The following is a 21385-nucleotide window of genomic DNA, read 5'->3' as shown; positions in this document are numbered from 1 at the left end:
TTTGAAGTTCTTTGGGATGTCCTGCAAAGTGTTATATAAATACAATTTTTTCTAGGAATCTATATAATAAAGCATCAGCTGCATTTCTTTTTGCAGAGTATTCCTCAAAAGCATTCAAGTTTTCTCACATCTCTGCTTTCAAAATCAGAGTTTCAGAGGCGAGGCAAGTGTACCTGGTTCTAAATGACTCTCTCTAGTCACACAGTTGGTGAGCGTGAGAATAGAATTCTGCAATTCTAAAATTAGTTAGATGAAATCAAATGAGTATTCATTTGATAGTGTCAGTTAATAATTACCTGCAACTATGCACTTCCACTTAATCCATTGTCAGAAACGTCCAGAAAATGTTATTTTCCAAGCCAACAAAATAAATAGTGCTTCCTTCATAGTTAAGAGTTTCAAGCCAAACAGTTGCTCAGAGCTGCCAACAGTGCAGTTTTGTGACTGGAACTTTGAGATATTTAATATCTCCATAAAGGGAAATTCTGATGTGATTCCAGTCCCTAAAGTATTGCCTACTGAACCCTTTCTGCTGTTTTACTCCATATGTTATAGCTAGTGCATTACTTCAATATCACCACTATTAGAAGGAACAAGATGAGATATTAGATTCAGTAGTAACATCAGTAAAAATTCAATGGACATGATTTTCAAGCAGCTCAAAGTGGAAGAGAATGAGTGGAGCTCAAGACATTTCAATTGACGGATGCCTGTTCAGTTCCTCCTGTCTTCATGGTCTTCAGTAGCCAGCTTCCAGGACAGAGGCACCATTAACTGCAGCCTCAGCAGTTTTCACTCAAACCCACTGCACAGTTCCAGTGTCGAGGAGTAGGGGAAAGAGAGAGATTCTGGCTTCAACTGACTCTTGGGGAAGACAGCGGTACGAAAGTGGCATCAGTCGCATTGCCCATCTATATTCACGGTAGGCCAGGTTCAGCTTCTACATGGATTATCTTCAGGAATACTACAGTGATGATTCCAGATTACTGACAGGTCACAGCAATCACAGATTAGCTTTCTGACTCTCTTCAGTAGCAGGCAAACATTGCGACGTTACTGGGGAATCTGACAATAACCATCCATGAAAACAACACAGCAACAGATGGGTCACTTACCTCTGGGGGTGGTAGAACCCAAAATGGAGCGATTTTCGACTCCAAGTCGGTGCTTCCTTGATGATAGGGCCCTTAAAATCAACAGAGACTATCTATTAGGATACTTTCCCCTTCCTCGTGTTAATAAATACAATAAGACAGAAACACTCACCATCAGGACAACCAACAGGACAATAATCTGTCTCCTGTCCAGACTGCGTTTTGGGTTCTAAAGAGTGATTGCAGCTCTGTCACTGTGACCACCGTAACTTACTTAAGCCCAGTTGGAGACCACCCTCCCATCTTAAATCCTTGAGCTTTTAATTCCCTTTTACCTTGATTGTCACATTGCTAGTTTGTTCTTTTAATTCTGCTTGCTCTTACGGTCACGTGCAATTCTGCAGGTTAGCACTGTCCTGCCAACTACAGTATCTCAAATAAGTTTATTTTGCCTTCCCTTGAAGATAGATTTTTTTTGGCGGTATAAGTTTCAGCTTTCTCTGGCACTGACGTTTTGGAATGGATATTTCTAATGCGCATCAAACACCAACGGCCTATTCGACTACATGGGTCATCCCATCCATATGTGCACTTTCTATTAATCAGGCACCTGCTGAAACTTTGGATCTGTGAATATTAGGGGAAGGGCTGTGTTTATTTCAGCTTAAGTAATTAGCAAAGCATTACTCTAAGTTTTACAGTGCCTTTTAAATGTAGGAAATTATTGAAAGGCACATCACCATTGTAATCAGACTGAGATTGACCTTCCCAAAAAGGTCTGGGGAGAGAAGATAAACTTGCTTGGTGATCTGTTTTATGGTGTACTTTAGAGGGTGAAAGAGAGCAGATAGGTTAAGGGAGAGAATTCCAGAGCTTAGAGCCTATATACTTGAAATCCCAATGGGCTATGCAGTAGGGAATAAGCAAGGGGCCAGAGTTGGGCAAAAGCTGAACTTTTGAAAGGTTGCAGAACTTGAAGAAGTTAAAGCTTGGGAAGAGAGAGACAATAAAAAAAAAATGTAAACACAGGCATGAGAATTTTAAATTAGGAAGGTTTGTAGAGCAGGGCCCAACATCAGACAACAAACAAGGGTGATGTTTAAACAGAAGTTTGTACAAGGGTATAGAAAAAGATTTCAGAATGAGCTTAAGTTCTTGGAGGCTCACCAGGAAAGCACTAGAATAGGTGAGTAGAGATTGGTAGCTGAAAGTTTCAGCAGAAATAGACTGAAGGCAGACACTGCATATAGGTGGAAATAGGCAGTCCTTGAGATAAAGAAGTTATCATGTCCAAAGCTCAGCTGTGGTTAAAAATGGTTAATTCTTGCTGCAACAGTGACCAAAGAATGGGATGGGTTTGATGGCAGAGGCACCGAGTTGTGAGGGAGAGGTAAAAAGTAGTCACCGTTGTCTTATCAATTTGTAGGATTGCTGTTTTATTAGAGAGACGACTGATGGTAGTTTAACCAGAGAGTCAACACGCCTCAGGCAAGAGAAGCGGTTGAGAAGGAGAGTCCATCATGGTAAGCTCAACCAATGCATCACAGCACAAATACAATTACAACATCTAAAAGATATTTGGGCAGAAACATGGATAGGAAAGGTTTAGAGGGATATTGGTCAAATGCAGGCAAATGGGACTAGTTCACAGTTGGTATGGGTGAGTTGGGCAAAAGGATCTGTTTCCATGCTGTATGACTCTAGTTTATCATGTAGGTCCAGGTATGCTGACTAATGTTCCTAATCACTTTCAGGACACTACAGCCACCATACACATGGCCCACAAGCTGATGTTTGTACTGTATGTGCTCTAGGTTTACCATATTACTGTACTGATCATTTACCTCCTGAATGCAGTGCCCACAAATTAATGCATCACAAACTTCTTACCACAGATAAGTGCTAGACAGGGCTGGAAACTATTGGTGGTTCCCTGTAGTTTCAGTTGATATTCCATCTGAGAATCGATGTCTTGCAAAGAGGGTAGGGCAGGCGTGTACGGGTGGCTGTGATACCAACCTACTAAAGACAAGCCCCGCAGGAACAGGTTCTGGCAAATCTGTGGAAAAGATTGATTTCACTTCAGCGAGGATGCAAAGTCAGGTGAGTCTAGACTGATCAAACCACCTTGAGACCAGCATTTGTGTGTGTTCAGATATTGGATAAATGCTACATTGCACTTTTGACCTGACATTCTAGTATGAGGACTAGGGCATGCACATTGATGCTTTCACACATGCCACTGAAACAAGTTTGAAATGGATTTGCAATTTTTTGTCGCTCCCACAAAATCAATTTTAAAAATTCTGAAGGGGCTTCAATGAGAAACAAAGTTACTTCTGACAGTAATTACTGTATTTAGAGACACAACACTACCATGCATTAATACGACGTGTTTATTATTAGAAGTCCTTGTTTAACATTGCTCTGTTTAGCATGGTTTCAATTCAACATCAGTAAGTCACACAGCCTGAAATCTGAGCATTACGAGATTGATTTTCATGTGATTTACTGCAGTATTGGACTGATTGGTACCATTTCGGTGCAAATTCTTGCACTTTGACTTGCAGCCTCTCTCTATAGTGCCCTACTGTCCAGGGTCTGCACTAGGGAGATCCCTATCACTACGCTCCAGTAGGCAGCTTAGACCAAGGGCAGCAGTACCCAGTATTCCACTCACCAGGAGTCCACTGTAGGAGATCCAGTAAGTGGAAAGTTTTAGTTTTAAATTTCTCTTATTTTAACAGCTATTTCATTTACCAATGTAGGAAATTTAGTCATTTAAAAATAGAGTAATTAACTTGCAGGATACAAGTGCAATGTAAATCACTATCTCATCAAGCAATGTTCGAAGCCCTGAACAAGCCCTGTGCTTTCTTGGGAAGGTGTTTTGGCAAGAGCAGGACAATCTGGGCTTCTGGGCTAGGATAAGTGAAACATGAGGTGTTCCTCCTGGTAAGTCCTACCCAGCTGACTAGTCACTCTGTCACCCAGACATCCTGCATCCCACTTCATCCCCCATCCCTCACCCGCCCTGAAGCCTAATGATAGCTCATGAACCTGAAATATGAAATCTCTTTCTCTCTCAACTTGCTGCCTATGACTGAGAAAGGTGGGGTGGTGGGAATAAACTAGGGGAAGGGGGGAGGGGTGAGAATGCGGTCTTAGTTTCAGATCTCTAGCATCTGCAGTTCTTTTGTATTTTTTTTAAAAACATTAATCAGAACAACAGTAAATTTACCTCTTCTTCGACTGCAGAGGCAGAGTCCTTGTCAGAAAGTCGTATTCGACATGGAAAAGCTCGGAGAATTGTCAGCACTGTCAAAACATGCACAGCTGTCAGTGGGGAACTGCACTGTAAAACTAGACTGGAACAAGATGTTACACATGAGCATCTATTCTAGCAGAATTGGATTTTCATATTTAGGCCTCAACACAGAAGCAAAAATGAGAAATGAAAGAAAGAGGAAGGAGGTTTGAGTGCAAGAGAACAGAGGGATGAAAGAAATCTGGAGGAAGCAAGAGAACAGCACAACATTTTTACTTTAATTAATTAAACAAAAAACACAAGGTATTTCTTTCAAGTAATGTGTTTAATGGCTGCCACAAACTAAAGTAAAAGCAAGTTACAGCAAAGATAGAGGTCACAAGACTACAGCAAACCAGCCATTACAGTATGTACAAGTGCAATTCTCCAATCATTTCCCTTTTTATAAAACAAAAGACAAAACAAACTTGCATGCACTATTTGCAGCACAGAGATACCCAACATACGTGGCTGACAGTGAAAATTATCATTCGTGAACAAAACCTGTGTTAATTCTAGTCAGTCCCACTTCTGTCAGTTTCTGAACATGCAGTCCATACATAATGCTTAAATCATGCGGGTCTTCTAACAGCATGCATGTGCGTTCTATCTGGTACCTGCTAATTTCTAGGGTGATGTTACTTCTCTGGGGAGTATAATTCCATGACAGGTGTTGTGCCATGGTAACTGTTGCTGGGGAACGGCAAACCTCTTGGATTGATGGCCGTCCTATACTGTGTGCAAATGGTGAGATCACACCTTCCTGATCAGTTGCCTGTGTGAAGGAACAGATGTTGCAATTCCAACAATATATCTGGTCATTTGCGTTCACCATGTAAGATTGGAGGTGTCAACTGTTCTACATAGGTCCCAAGTCTCCACACAAGCTGACTCTTGTCGAGTGCATGAATATTTGTACTCTGATTGGCGTTCCAAAGATCAGTTCAGGCAATTGTTTGGAAGTCTAATCAAAGTGAAATTTGGCTCTCTGTTCTTTCACTCTGATTTTGTCACTTTCTTGACTACTCTTTTCTTTTCCAACTCCTCTATCTTGTCTTTCAGCTTGGGTTTGAGGGAAGCTGGAAATCTCCTCAGCAGATGCTCAGCACACTCTCATCTAATCGAGATGATGTTCACCAAAACGACATACAAAATCTGTAAAAACATCTTTGTAATCTTCCAGGATCTGTTCAGCAGACAACAGCTTATTTGTCTGCGCAATGCTCCAAATCTCTTCTGACACATGTAGGATTACAATGTCCAAGCTTCAGCTGAAAGGAGTGCATTTTAATGTCTACAATCAGAAACTCCAGATCTTCATTCTTCTCATTACATAGAGCTCTCAGCTTTATTTGTTCTCTTGGCATGAAAATCATTGTACCATACGGCCTCAAATCTTACCTTCGAAGGATAGATTTTCAGGTCAACACCAAGAGCCGCTTCACACAGGTCTGCAAAGATCCTGAAGTTAACACCTGTGTCAATGTGAGCACTTCACATTTAGTTGCTGCTGACCTTCTGCAGTCATCATTCTAACGGTCACAAACTATTTAGTATTTTAGACTCGATGGATGCCAACCTGTTGTAAGATGTGCAGTGATTCAGAATGATGGCTGACAGCTCTCCAGCAGCCAATAATAAAGGCCTCCTTTGCTCCTTTTTAGCTAAACACATGCTTGCCAAGTGATTTAGTTTCTTGCAGTTAGAACATGGCTTTCCGTATGCCGGACATGCTTTCTTTTGTGGTGTCCTTTGCAATATTTATATTTTGTACTCTGCCCTTGATCCTTCTGCTGGCTTTTCTGAAAAAAAATATTTATTTTCTTCTTCCAATACGTCACACTCATTCAACGTGGAATGCCTCACAGCATAATGCAAAGTCTCAGCTGTTCCTGCATTAATACGCTTCAGATGGTGATCGACAAAGTCAGAACTTCTGCATAAATCAACAGCTTTCCTGAGAATAAATTCCTCCTCTCTCAGCAGAGCACGCTCATGGCACAATCTCATATCTACAACAATCCTCTCTCTGCACAAACTCTCAGGATACATCAGTGCTATCAGATATCAAGCAATATTTTCTCTCTCTGTCCTGAGCTCTGATGTTGAACACATACCATAAGTAACATTAATATACGGTTTGAAGTATGTCCTCAAAACGTCTCATGTCTGGGTTCTCTGCTCCATACTAAGGTTTAGGAGTGCATTATATTTGAACAGATGCCACCTGAGTTATTGCACAAGTGAGAGCTCATGGTGTGGGGTTAACATATTAGTAGGATAGAAGTTTGGCTGGCTTGCAGAAAACAATGGCTCTTTTTCTGATTGACAGGTTGTAAAGTGTAGAGTCGCACAGGGGTCTGTGCTGGGGCCTTAGCCCCATACAATTTATATCAATGACTTAGGTGAGGCAGCAAAGGGACAGTAGCTGAAAAATTAGCAATGACATGAAAATATGTAGATAGTATGTCAGGAAGAGGAATTGAGGTTGCAGACAGATATAGCTTAAGTAATATGGCAGATTGAACAACTTCACGTTTTCCCCTCATCGTATTCCATGTGGAAGAATTTAAAAAGCAGACTATTGCTTAAAAGGAAAACAACTGCAGAATTCTAGTGCATTAGTCACAGAAGTTAGTATACAAGAACAGCACATAATTAAGAAAGCTAATGGAATGCTATCCTTCATTACAGGAGGAACAGAAAGCAAAAAAAACACCAAAACAGCATTTTTGGTCTTATTTAATGATATAAATCAATTGGAGGTGATTTCTTAGATTGACAACTGGAATGAGTGGTAGCCTGATGAGGAAAGGTTAGACAGACTGGGATAATTTCCACTGGTGTTTAGAAGAGTTAAGGGTGACTACATTGTAGTGTCAAAGATCCTGATGGTCTTAAAGTGGAAGTGGAAAGGATATTTCCTCTTGTGAGTCAGTCCATAAATAAAAGGCAGTGTTTTAAAAGGACTGTACATGCTGACACCAAGGAACCATGCGTATTAGCAGCAATATCCCTTACAAATGTAACTACAAATATTTACAAATACCAATTAATGGTACTATTTTTTAAATGAAACAGGACATCAGGTCAGAGAAATAAACAAAGTACAACTTTTATTTTAAATTTCAAAAATCAACTTAATATTGTGCACCTGTGCAGGCAGCAATAACCAGCATTGCATCAGTTACAAATCCCAATTAATGATTTACAATTTTAATGAATGACTATACGGTGAGTTTAGTCAAAGTGTGAAACCAAGTACAACTCTTTATGTAGTACAACATCTTAATGGTTAATAATCCTCTTAATATTGGGCACATGGTGCATTAGTATCAACAAAGAAATCTGTGTAAAATTAGTGGTTACCCTTTCAGGACAGAGATGAGGAGAATTTTCTTCTCTTAGAGAGCTGTATGATTTTGAAACACCTTGCCTCAGAAAGGATTGGAGTAGGACCATTGACTATTTTAAGGTAGAGGTATGTTGATTCTAATTTGGCAGGAAATCAAAAGGGTAAACGTGGAATTTGAAACACATACAGAACAGCCATGACCTTTCTGAATGGCGCACCAGGCTGAAGAGACCCGATGATCTATTTTTGCTCCTAATTTATATACGTTAACAGACAGCTCATGCCACTCTTTACCCACATGATACCAAACTGGGGATGACAGTTAAGCCTGAGGAAGAATAGGTTTTACCTAAAACAGAAAACGATGGTTGTGCTATTGGATGTCAATCAGCTCAGCTCCAGGACATCTCCATGGGCGTTCCTCAGAGTTGATTCCAAGGCACAACCATCTTTAGCTGTTTCATCAATGTCTTTCCCTTCATCACAAGGTCAGAAGTAGAGACATTCAATGGGTGCACAGTGGTTGGAACCATTCACGACGACTCCTCATGGTAGGTACTGAAGCAGTCCATGTCCAAATGCAGCAAGACCTGCTCAATACCTAATACTGACAATTGGCAAGTAACATTCAAACCACACAAGTACCAGCCAGTAACCATCTCTAACATCGTGTGACAATTGTCCCTTGACACTCAATGGAATTAATGTCACGGAATCCCCCCCACTATCAACATCCTGGGTGTTACCATTGAACAGAAACTGAACTGGCCTAGCCACATGCTGACACTGTGTCTGTATGAAGAGGTTAGAGGTTAGGAATGCTGCAGCAAGTAACTCACCTCCTGAGTCTCCAAAACAGAAGTTGCCAGAAAAGCTCAGCAGGAAACACAGATGCTGCCAGACCTGCTGAGCTTTTCCAGCAACTTTTGTTTTGTTTCCTGGTTTACAGCATCAGCAGTTCTTTTGTTTTTTCATTCCCGAGGCTCCAAACCCTGTTCACCATCTACAAGGCACTAGTGATGAGTGTAATAGAATACTTCCCGCCAACCTAGATAAGTGCAGCTCCAACAACACTCAAGAAGCTTGACACCATCCAGAACAAAAAGCAGCTCACTTGACTGGCACTACCAACAACATTCACTCCCTCTACCACAGTAGCAGTGGTGTGCATCATCTACAAAATTCACCCAATGTCTTTAGGCAGCACCTTCCAAGACTAGTGCCATTTAGTAAGACAAGGGCAGCGAATTCATGCAAGTTCCCCTGCAAGCCCCACACCATCAGACTCAGAAATACATCACCTTCCTTCACTGTTGCTGAGTCAAAACCCATGAATTTCCTCCCTCCTGGTAATACAGGTGTACCTACACATGGAGGACTGCATCAGTTCAAGGTGACAGCTCTCTATCACCTTCTCCGGGGCAATTAGGGATGAACAATAAACGCTGGCCTTTCCAATGATACCCACGTCACATGGACAAATTTAAAAAAAAAAACTAGATGTGACACACTTCTAAAAGACAATAGCAACCTTACAGATAGGTGTGAGGTGATGCATTTGGTCAGGGAAAAAAAAACAAAACACCTACTCCTTAGAATTTTAGAAACTGAATTGTGTCGACGAGCACATGGGCTTTGTGTCGACACTATGGCTTTAAGAGGTGTACTTTGTCCTGGTTTTTCTTTCTGAAGAGAGGTTGAGACAGAGGAGCCAAGCAGTCTGCTCAAAGCCAGTAAACAACTTGTAAGGCTTTGGGTATTTTAAAAAAACGTTGGAACAATAGAAGAAGTACGAAGGGGTGGGATCAAGCTCACACAGAACCAGGAATTTGGTTTTGCTTTCAGTAACTGTTGGGATTTGAAATTTGCTAAACATCTCTCCCTGCTACAGCAAAACACTTGAGTTCTGTCTCAAAGTTTTCTCATGATGTTCTTTTCTCCTAGACTGGAGAAAATGTTGCATGTAGGATCATCTATTTTACTGGATTTTCCTTTGCCAAGGGTGGGTTTATGGGATATAACCATCTTGGAACAGCTAATCAGTGGTAGTTAACATATATATTGTCTTGTTAAGTATTTCAACAGAATTACAGCCAAGTTTTTTTTTAATTATTATTTTGTCAGTATTTTAACAAGAGTGTAAGAATAAAGTGTGTTTTGCTTCAAGCAATCGAATTGCATCCGAAACACAATGCCTCACACTTACCTTTAAAAGTAAGAAGAAGTTCAAGTCTAAGCTATCTTCTTAATATATTTTGAGGGAGTTTGGTCTGGTCCATAACAGGTTCAAGGGGGTACAGGTGAACAAATCATTAAAAACATTAAATTCCTCCAGCTCCACATGGTGTTATCTCATTACATACAATGTTGCAAGTCAGCAAAGCAAATACAAGTGTTGACAAATTACACACAGATTTAACTTTCCAATTGTATACCACTAGAAATAATGAAATTATATTAATCATGTACTGCATCCCAGTCAATCCACCTCATGAGCACACACAGTTCTGGTCTCCACAATGTAAAAAGGACACAGAACCTCTGGAAAAATGTTGAAAAGATTTATAACATAGTAGCAGAACAGATATTTTCAGCTAACAGGAAGGACTGCACAGAATAGCATATTTTTGGCCTTTTACAAAAGGGAAAACCTAGAGGTGGCCCAATTTAACATTACGGTTAATATTATGTATTGGTTGAGTAGGGTAAGTGTGGAAAAGATTATTTCTACTCATGGAGCATCGGAAACCGAAACCATAAATACAACAGAGTGACTGAAAATCTAAATCAGGGAATGAGACACTACTCATTTCCACATGGGAAATATTCCACAATTGAGAAGGAGACCTTGAGTTTGGTGTCAGCATTACAACATTTATGTTGCCAGTAATGTGTCTGAGACAATTGTATATACTGACCATAACCCCTCAAAGTTTTTGGAAAAAAATTTAAGGATAAAAATTCCAGACTACTTAGACAGAGCTTATTATTGCAGCCATTCAATTTGAAGACTAGATTATTTCAAAAGGAAACTAGGCTTATGCACGAGAGAAAAAGGAATAGAAAAGGTATGTTGAAAAACTGAGATGATGCAGACAGACCAGAAGGAGGCTCATGGAGTTTAAACAAACATCTGGAGAGCTAGGTTGGGTCAAAGTGCCTCTCTATATATACAGTCCTATGGAAAACTTTCAAATGGCAATTAAATGGATAAATTTAATAATAATGTGAAATGTGTTGCTTATTGTTGTTGGTACACTTGTCCAGCTCTACACAGCATCATACCAATAGGTTATACTGATCTATTGCATTCATTGTACACAGGGAAGAATAATGAAATACTCACACTGTGTGCTTGTGTCCCACCTCCCTCCGAGGTAGCCCACTACCTCACTGGTGGTCAGGTGGCAATGAAAATCCTAAAGGATAAGAAAAGCTTTAAAAGAACAGGAATAATGGTAGACAGAACTCAATACCAAAACTTCAGCATTTTCAAAACAAAATCAAAGTAATTTTTTCTTGCATTATTTTCAAATTCAGGTCTGACATTGTGGAAAATATCCAAAATTAACTTTTCCTCTTTCTCTTATCTATTAGATATTGCTCTTTCACGCTATCCTCTTTAACACCTCCTAAGCTGTGATAACAATTTGCATTCATCCACAAAAAGAACATTCAGAACATTTTATGACAGGGAAGCACGTGCACAAAGCAGGTTAGGGGATGGATTAAGAAGCAGTACCGAAATATACAATAACCTTTGAAGAAATTGAGGAAGAGATAGCAAGGCAAATGATTCAGTGCCAATCGCTGGAGACTAATTTGCTGATCACTACAATGGTAAAGCAGAGAAAAGATGGATGGTCAGTAACAAACCAGAAGTTCACCATCTGGCTAAGACAGGCAGCTGGAAATTGTTCAGATAAGATAGACCAGGACCACTGAAGAATTTAGCGATATGAGCTGTTCAACGCAACCTTACTCCTTTCTGACTCCGCACTGTTATTCATTAATTGAAACAGCTCCTACTCTTTTGCCATCACAGGATCACAAAATGTAAAAAAACAAATAGTCTCTGACAAAGGGAGGCAATGGCATAATGATATTATCGCTGGACTATTAATCCAGAAACCCAGGGAATGTCCTGGGGACCCAGGTTCCAATTCTACCATGGCAGATGATGGAATTTGAATCCAATAAAAATCTGGAATTAAGGGTCAAATAATGACCATGAATCCCTAGTCGATAGTTAGAAAAACCCATCTGGATCACTAATGTCCTTTAGGGAAGGAAACTGGTATCTTTACCTGGTCTGGCCTACATGTGACTCTAGACCCACAGCAATGCAGTTGACTCTTAACTGCCCTCTGGGCAAATAGGGAGTTCCACCCTCATCCGTGAGTGAATTTAAAAAAAAAATGAACCGTCTTCTGTCGGTTGGAGAGAGACCAACATTGGTTGAGGCTCGAGGACTAAATGCATATTAGCCCTCTTCATCAGGGAATGGTAGATAGCGCAAGTGAAGGAAGGGTTAAGAAAATAAACACTTTGAATAAATGTTTTCTATGTTCAAAAATCACTCACTACTAGAAGCAGCACATTGCTTGATATGGCAACGTTAAAGGGCTGAAATTTATTCACAGAGGTGAATGATGTCAGTTCAACAAGCGTATGAGGATCCCTGCAACAAAACAAGGAAAACATGTTAGTACTACACACACACACACACACACACACACACACACACACAATGTTGGAATGGATTTCAGCAAAACAGTATATTTGGGAACTGAAAGACCCTTATGGGGTACACCAGATGTAATTTACCATACATCAAGCCTTGATCAAGAAAGGCTGACTACATTCGGGTAACACCTTTCTTGAGCTCAAGACATCCTAAAAAAAAAAGTTTTATGTGCACCGAGCTACATTTGAAAAATAATAACTGCCATAAGAAATGTAGTGAAATAACTCCATGAAGGCTGGTATCCTGTCACCAAGTCGTCCTTTTCTTTAAACACGGGCACAGTATATGACCCAGCTAGCTCAGAGCCGCCTCCTAGATTGAACAGAATCACTGACACTCCTATTTATACCTGTCAGAGATAGTAGGAACTGCAGATGCTGGAGAATCTGAGACAACAAGATGTAGAGCTGGACGAACACATCAGGTCAAGCAGCATCAGAAGAGCAGGAAAGCTGACGTTTTGGGCCTAGACCCTTCGCCCAATGTCAGCTTTCCTGCTCCTCTGATGCTGCTTGACCTGCTGTGTTCATCCAGCTCTACACCTTGTTATCTTATATCTGTCAGCCAGGTCTCCCTGATTGGACCAGATTAAACAGCCCCAATCAGGGAACTCATTCTAGGAGGTCCACCAGGCTGAGCTCGTTCCAATCACTACATGTAGTAGCTAATTTGTGCGCAGCTCGAAAATAGCAAAAAGTAATGGTCAGGTAATCTACTCATACTGATTAAGGTACAAATGTTAGCTTACATACTGGGAAGAATTGCCCTGTTCTTCTTTCAGTATTGCTTGGCAATCTTCTGCCTACACTGCAGAGAGTGGACAGTACTCCAGTTTAACATCGCATCTGAAGTAGAGCTGAGGCTGAACTGGATGCTCACATCTTCACTTCAGCATGAACATCTCTCAAATGAGTGAGTACCAAACTGGATAAATGATTTACATCATTAATCCTAGACTTTCCCAAATCTATCTGAAAGTAAACCTTTATGTCCCTCAGCTATGTAGAGCAGGAAGCTCACATTTGCTCAGTCTGCACTGCATTTGTAAATCTCACACGCGACAGTGAGGCAACGTTACACACTCAAGTTATTTACCACAATTCTAGTTTCCAAATGCTTATCTTGCCTTGTGCTAGAAACTGTATGTATGGACAAAGTGAGACAGAAAACAATAGAAGCTTGACTTTGATGCTGAAGTCCACAAAAATAACTGCATTCCCTCCTGTTTATTTTCCCACCCTCCAGTTAATCTTTGGAGGCAGAATCTGCAGCCTCAGCAGCTTCTATTCTGAAACTTTTTTCTTGTTCACTCACCTCGCCTTCTAGATTTGGAAAGCTTCTCCAAAACCCATTCTTTGGCCGAATTATCATCACATCTAACTCTCCTAAAGGAATCCATGCCCACTTTATCTCTGGTCTGTGCAGCACCAAGGGATATTTATTAATGAAGACACATTCCACATGCAGCAACACTCAGAGTACGCTCAATTGGGTATAGTTCCAAGAGGCACCATGGAACTGTACACCAGAGCAGAGCAGGGGTTCTCACACCATAAATTGCATACCCCATAGGGATATAGAGTCAGAAACTGGAGTAGTACAATGGGTGGGAAAAGAGCAAATGAGTTGTGATGTCCAATCACTGCCTTCACCATTGCCTGCCACGCATGTACTTTTTCTGTCCCCAGTTCACTGGGAGGCAGATGTAACTTCATATCAGAGTCACATCAACCAACAGAAACCCCAACTGGAAAACCAGAGTAGAACAGGGAGGTCACCCTGCCATTGTAGGGTTGGGTTAGCAAGGTGGGGAACAGGAAAGGGCTCCTGTGCAGAAATTGCCAGGATTCTATTTACCAATGCTTCTGATTTGAGAGTTATTTTGATAATTGTTAACAATGCTTTACCAACACCATTTAAGTAGAGCTTCTGTCTCCAGCAGCAAGCCTTCTGGCTCTCACGCAAATGTAAAACAAGACAAGAAACATGTTTGCAAATATGAAGCTTGTAGTCTCGTGAAACCTTTCACAAATGTTTTTGGCAAATCTGAAGAAAGGCCAAAATACCTCATGTCTCCAACTGCTGTAGAGTAAAAGCAAGAAGCCAATAAACTTGTGACACTTGGAGACCATTCACAAAGAGTACATCACAAAGCCACCATGGTCTTCCAATCAGAGTAATTACGCTGCACGCCAAAATGGCCACTGGTGAATGTGCAGATGGAGCCAGTTACATCACTTTGCGACAACACTATCTTCTTCATGTAGGTGCAGAGACTGTTAAACCTCACTGAGTTGGTGCAGTGGAAAATCAAGCCTCGAACAGTTAAAGATTTTTAAGAATACGCAGAATTTCCCTGACGTTCAGACCCAGGTCGACAGAAAGCGTGAACCAGGTTCCTGTACTTAACAAAAATTACTATTTATTGCAAGTAACTAGATTCCAGCTACGGGCAAACAAACAAAAACCATCAGCATATAACTCCACTAGTCAAAATGTTAATCTCCTTGGAGATTCCCCCTTAGATAGAGACAGGGAACAAAAAAAAAGTGTTATGAGCATGAAAGAGTAGTTCAGCAGTTTCTGTTCACAAGATCTGCCAAGATCTAGTGTTGATCAGAACTGTGCTTCTCACTCTTCCTTCTGTGGATAGTCTCGCTGGTTTTCTGAGGTGCAGAGTGATTGGTTCACACTTATAAAAGGTCTCCAACTTTATTTAATTAAAAGTCACAGTTTACAGGTTCTATAGGGAAAATAAACTGGTTTTCTTCAGATGCAAATGGCTTTTACTGCAGAGACAGAGATCTACTGAGCTTGTAGAGATCCAATGGTTTCTTTGTATCTTGTCCACTGCTCTAAGCTATTTAGCTACCTGAGAATCAATCTCACAGTTGTGAGCAGGCAGCGGGACTGTGTCATCGATAACAGGTCAAATAATCCACAGCTACTTGTTGCCTGGCTGAGTCTCCACTTGCACACAACCTGGTCTGAACCTTCTCCTACTATTGCTTCAACCAGCAGCTGTGTAAGAACAGCCCTTACGACGGGTGTGAGATTACTTGCTTTCAAAAACATGCAGTAACCCTACAGCAATCCTTGGCTTTAGAACAGTTATTTTGCCATTTCAGTGCAGTGGGTCAATGATTAGCACTGCTGCCTCACAGCGCCAGGGACCTGGATTTGATTCCAGCCCTAGGCGCCTGTCTGTGTGAAGTGTGCACATTCTCCCCATGTCTGTGGGTTTCCTCCAGGTGCTCCAGTTTCCTCCCACAGTCCAAAGATGTGCAGGTAAGATGGATTAACCATGGGAAATGAGGGGTTACAGGGATAGAGTACAGGGGTGGGTCTGGGTGGCATGGTCTTCAGGGGGTCGGTATGGACTTGATGGGCTGAATGGCCTTCTTCCACACTATTGCAAGTCTATGATTTCAGTTTGCAATTAAAATACAGAAAAATAAAATGACAAAGTCTTTACAATAGCGTGGACAGTCTGTTAAACTGACTGTGACAAGTTTTCCTTCTGTTGCACATTGAGATGGATTGGGATATGTTGGACAGGAAATCATCATCGGGGATCCCTCGGAGACGAGGATGATTGTCTTCCACTCTCAGGGCGAATGTGTAGGCTCTGTTACACTTGGGGCAGATGGTGCTTACGGCAAGGGGTGGGCGGCGGGTTGGTGTGGCAGCGCGCACCTTATGCGGTTTTCACTTGGCTTCCGCTTTTTCTTAAACAGCAAGTCTCGTGGTGCTCAACACCCTCCGAGATGCTCCTCCTCCACTTTGGAGTGTCTTCATCAGTGATTCCCAGGTATCTGTGGGAATACAACACTTTGCTAGTGAGGCCTGCAGGGTATCATCAAAGCACTATCCACCTGGGACTCCTCTGCGGTTTGTTTTGGAGCTGCGAGTAGAGCACCTGTTTGGGGAGTCTTGAGTCGGTCATGCAGACCATGTGCCCAGCCTATTGTAGCCAATCAAGGATGGTCAGTGCCTTGAGGCTGGGAATGTTGGCCTGGTAAAGGACACTGGTGTTGGCGTGTCTCTCTTCCCAATGGATTCGCAGGATCTTGCGCAAGCAGCATTGGTGGTATTGCTCCAGTGCCTTGAGATGTCTGCTGTAGACCGTCCATGTCTCAGCCACATAGATTGGCCAAAGCCGCCACAGCTCTGTAAACCATAATCTTGGTGTCAGATCTGATGGTGTTGTCCTCAAACATCTTTTCCTCAGGCGGCCAAAGGCTGCACTAGCACGCTGGAGGTGGTGCTGGATCTCTTCATCAATAGCTGCTTTGGCCAACAGGACACTCCCAAGGTGTTGGAAGTGGTCAACATATTCTCCAAAGACTTCCCGTGGAACTTGATGGTCGGGGTGTTCACTCCACAATGCCGGGCCAGGTTGGTGGACCACCTTTGTCTTGCGGATGGACAGGAAATACTTTATTAAATACACAGAGCAGAAACCCATTAATCTGATCAGAGATCATTCACAGACTATGGTGTATAGTCAGTCCATTTTCTGGATCAGTATGTACAGCAACTAAGACAGTCTGAGTAAAATCAGGGAGTTGTTGGTTTGTGCGAACAAATTTCTGAGAAATCCTTTCAAAGTTCTAAATTTCATGTTGAAATCTTTTAAATATCATCACAGCTTAAAGTCAAACGTCCACTGATTTCAGTGAGCCAGTGCTCAGGAATTTGACTCCACCCTGTTCTGTGACTATATGGGCAGCATCATCTTTGTTCTAGATAACACAGTGTGGAGCTGGAGAAACACAGCAGGCTAGGCAGCACCAGAGGGGCAGGAAAGCTGATGTTTCGGGTTGGAACCCTTCTTCAGATTTCTGAAGAAGGGTCCCGACCTGAAACGTCAACTTTCCTGCTCCGCTGATGCTGCCTGACCTGCTGTGTTCATCCAGCTCCACACTGTCTTGTCTGACTCCAGCATCTGCAGTTCTTGCTATCTCCGAGCCATCTGTGTTCTAGGCAGCTGCCATTCCAATACCAAGCTATGCTTGTGTGCCATCATTGCTCCACCTAGTGGTGGCATATAAAATAAATGTGCCCTTCACCAATAATAAAGAAAGAGAGAGAATCTGTCACAGCAGCAAGTTCAAGTTTAGTTGGGCTTTATACATCACTGAACAAACTCAAAAAACATCACAGCGTGAAACAACAGAGTGCATGGGAGAAGCAGCCTCAGGATTATAGAAACTTTGATCTAATCTGCTGTATTCAACATGACTAAAATTGTAAATGGGAAGTAAAGTAAACAACTTAAAGCTGCTTGCATCTGAAACAACACCTTGAGATAAAGAATATAAACAATGGTAGAGAATCTGGAAACCATGCTGACGGAGCACTTGAAATGCATCCCATCCTTGCTTTTCAAATTGATTTGACACTGACAGGCTCATATAGGCCTTTGTGCACTACATGACATAACCGTCATGGGTGGCTCAGTGGTTAGCACTGCTGCTTCACAGCACCAGGGACCCAGGTTCGATTCCATCCTCGGTGAATGTCTGTGTGGAGTTTGCACATTCTCCCCATGTCTGCGTGGGTTTCCTCCCAGTGCTCCGGTTTCCTCCACAGTCCAAAGATGTGCAGGTTCGGTGGATTGACCATGCTAAATTGCCCATAGTGTTCAGGGATGTGTAGATTAGGTGAATTACAGGGGGATGGGTCTGAGGGGGATGCTCTGAGGTTCGGTGTGGACTTGTTGGGCCAAAGGGCCTGTTTCCACACTGTGGAGATTCTATGACCTATGAACAGTGTGCTTAAAGACATTCTGCTCTGTCTCCTGACTATGAATTGGCAGAAGGAATTTTCAGCATGTTACAGGGTTACATGAAGGAATAAAAGATTCCTTGGCTGACATGGTTGGATTTTGTACTCATGTGCCCTAGGGCGAACAGACTTGCTCCATCTGGTTGCTGTTTGGACTCTCTGTACAATTCAGAGTGAACAACGCACAGAACTAGGCAGAATACTGCAGTCAGTCACTTCAAATTGTGAAGTGTAGCAAATCTCACCCTTTTGTGCATGTTTTTTTGAAAAGTTGTGCAAAGACTTAGGATCTGATCGTGATGCGCTATTGCGTGAGATCAGTACATGCTCATGAGGAAAGCTACTGCAAAGATATTTTGAACTGAGGCATCAGGTGTTTGTATTTTTAGTGCACTGCAAACAAAAAAAGGGAATTTTGTTGAATTATACCTGTGACAAAAACAATATTTGCTTCTGTCACAGGCATATTCAGGAAACTAAATGAGCTGAATTCAAATATGCAAGGCAAGAACATGTTTGAACCAATTGCACCATGACGTTTGTGAAGAAAATTAAATTTTTAATATGCTCAAGGTGAATTTGTTTTTAATTCATTCACGGGATGAAGGGCATCACTGGCTAGGCAGCATTCATTGTCCATCCCTAATTGCCCAGAGGGCAGATAAGAGTCAACCACATTGCTGTGGGTCTGGAGTTACATGTAGGCCAGACCAGGGAAGGATGGCAGTTTCCTTCCCTAAAGGACATTAGTGAACCAGATGGGTTTTCCCCTGAAATTCGACAATGGATTCGTGATCATCGTTAGATTTTTAATTCCAGGTATTTATTGAATTCAAATTCCACCATCTGCCGTGGCAGGATTCAAATCCAGGTCGCCAGAACATTATCTGGGTCTCTGGATTAACAGTCCAACGATAATGTCTTTAGGCCATCGCCTCCCCATGGGAGACTCACTCCTGCAGCTTTCCTTGCTTCTGTCCAACAATTAGAGTGATCTGATGATTGATCATCCGAACCACCCAAAGCTATATATTCCTTCCCTGTTTTGGGCATTTGATTAGGTCCACAATCCCTGTGAGTGTCAGCCCGACGATATGGATTTAGCCACATCTGAAACTGAACCCTTTACTGAAATTTCATGATTTCAACTTCTACAAAAAAAATGCAACACTTTCTGCACTGTAGAGATTCCATGATTCTATGAATTCTGGATTCACTACACCACACACAATGAAATTCGTGGTTCCTTTTGCAAGCACACGTTTGCATGAAGCTGTAAAACATCAAGTTTCAAATTGTTCACCCTGGATGCTACATCAGAGATTAGATGTACAGTATCCACCACACTGTGGAGATTCTGACAGACTGTTTTGCAAAAACATACATTTCATCATGCAAGTACACAGAAACATTTTACAAGTATTTACAAAATATTAAAATGCAGTCAACACTGGAAAATGGTTTGGGAAGCACTAATCCAGAGAGTCAAGCCTTTACGATGGAAATCTCAATTATACTATTACATTAATTATCAACTGAAAACTAGACCTCAAACAAGATAAATTCAACACCAACCTTCCTGGGTCTCTGCTCCCGATCACAGAGTACTGAACTGGGCCAAGGTCTTTGTTACGAGCTTTTATTATGCTGTGTCCATTGTCTTAAGGGTAAAAACATATCTCAGTTAAGACCAGAAAAATGTGCAAGTGACAATTCAATAACATACTGTTACAGCTTCAACATCCTCATTTGCATTCTACCCACAGTGATATCACAAATCAGCAGCTGTGTCATTAGAATAGTACAGAGCCACTTCACCTGCTGGCTTGCCAGCTCTGACATACAGTGACTATTTTAGAAGCGTTTTCACTCGAGCAGGTCAGCAAGGGGTCAAGCAACAGATAAAGAGCAGCCTGTGTCATTCACTTCTACCCCACTGCTCTCAAGACACCAAATAACGTTCATGCTACACAAATGCCAGGCAATGACCACCTACAACAAGACAGAATCTACTGCCTCAAAATTTAATGGTATTACCATTGCTAAACAACCCCCCTAGGAACACACTGGAGGTTACGATTGATCATAAACAGGTCTGGACTGGCCGTACAAAAATACAGTGGCTACAAGAGCAGGTCAGATGCAAAGATTGTGACCTCAGATGCCCTCTGTCCCCAGGAGCCCAGAGAGAAGAACCTATTACATATAGATTGGTATGGTTTCCACCAGTAACGAGAAAAGACCCCATTGAATATTACTGTCAAGCCCATTGCTCCCAATGAAACTTGGGATCAGACTCCACTCAATGTATGAGCATTGGCCTGATTTGGAAAACTAGGTTTGCAAGTGGCATCACACTGAAAAGGATTCAAACAATAGGAAAGACTTGCTGCCTATGTCTAGAATTTATTCTAGACGAATACAAGATCTAGAAGAACTCTGCTTGGGATGTTCACGTCCACAAATAACTGGAGGTGATTATGAGCCCAATTTCAACTCACTCAAAATCCATTCATGAACGGGGATTACATTGGGCCCAATTAAATCTGTACAAAAGTACTGGTATGGGCATGCACACAATAACGTATACAATTCCAGTCTGCTACCTACTGAAAGGAGACCAGATCTCTGGAATTACAGGCAGTCTCCAGCTGTTTTACCTAAACTCTCCCCAGTGCCACAGGGCAAGAGGTGAACACACCTCCATCTACAGGGATAGAGCACATCAGGACATCCCCACAGCCATTGAAATATCCTTTAAACATTACACACAAGTGTATACTTTTCATTAGTATATACTGCATCCACTCTGCGTTCCTCTAAAAGAAAAACAAATTAGAGCAAACAGCAAAATACTTTAAAACAATAATAAAAGAGATATGCTACCCATCAGGCTACAGTCTTGAGAGCTTTTAGCTTGTAGTTTCTTGCTTTTCTCTTCCACTTTCTTGACCTGATTATCTGATTTAGGGATCTTTTTGCTATGATTTTCAAAGTCTTCCTCTTCAGGAATTTCGTCATCTTCCTCACTGGCCAAATTCTGTGTGGGAAAGAATACTATTAACTTACTGTTTCACCCAGGATCTGAAAAT

At 41.6% G+C, this 21385-nt stretch overlaps 1 protein-coding gene across 1 annotated transcript in view; it reads right to left on the bottom strand.

The window, feature by feature from the left end:
- The window catches only part of mpnd (MPN domain containing), a 48915-nt gene that overhangs the window by 11906 nt on the left and 15624 nt on the right, over nt 1-21385 (bottom strand). The window contains 7 exon segments of the mRNA XM_020522110.2: nt 1116-1186; nt 2985-3153; nt 4336-4412; nt 11103-11175; nt 12341-12437; nt 19869-19953; nt 21180-21333. Of these exon segments, the coding sequence (XP_020377699.2) occupies nt 1116-1186; nt 2985-3153; nt 4336-4412; nt 11103-11175; nt 12341-12437; nt 19869-19953; nt 21180-21333 (726 nt within the window).

This window comes from Rhincodon typus, chromosome 29 (genome assembly GCF_021869965.1).
Source record: "Rhincodon typus isolate 14 chromosome 29, sRhiTyp1.1, whole genome shotgun sequence".
Taxonomy (NCBI): domain Eukaryota; kingdom Metazoa; phylum Chordata; class Chondrichthyes; order Orectolobiformes; family Rhincodontidae; genus Rhincodon; species Rhincodon typus.
This window is presented reverse-complemented; position numbering and strand designations above follow the sequence as displayed.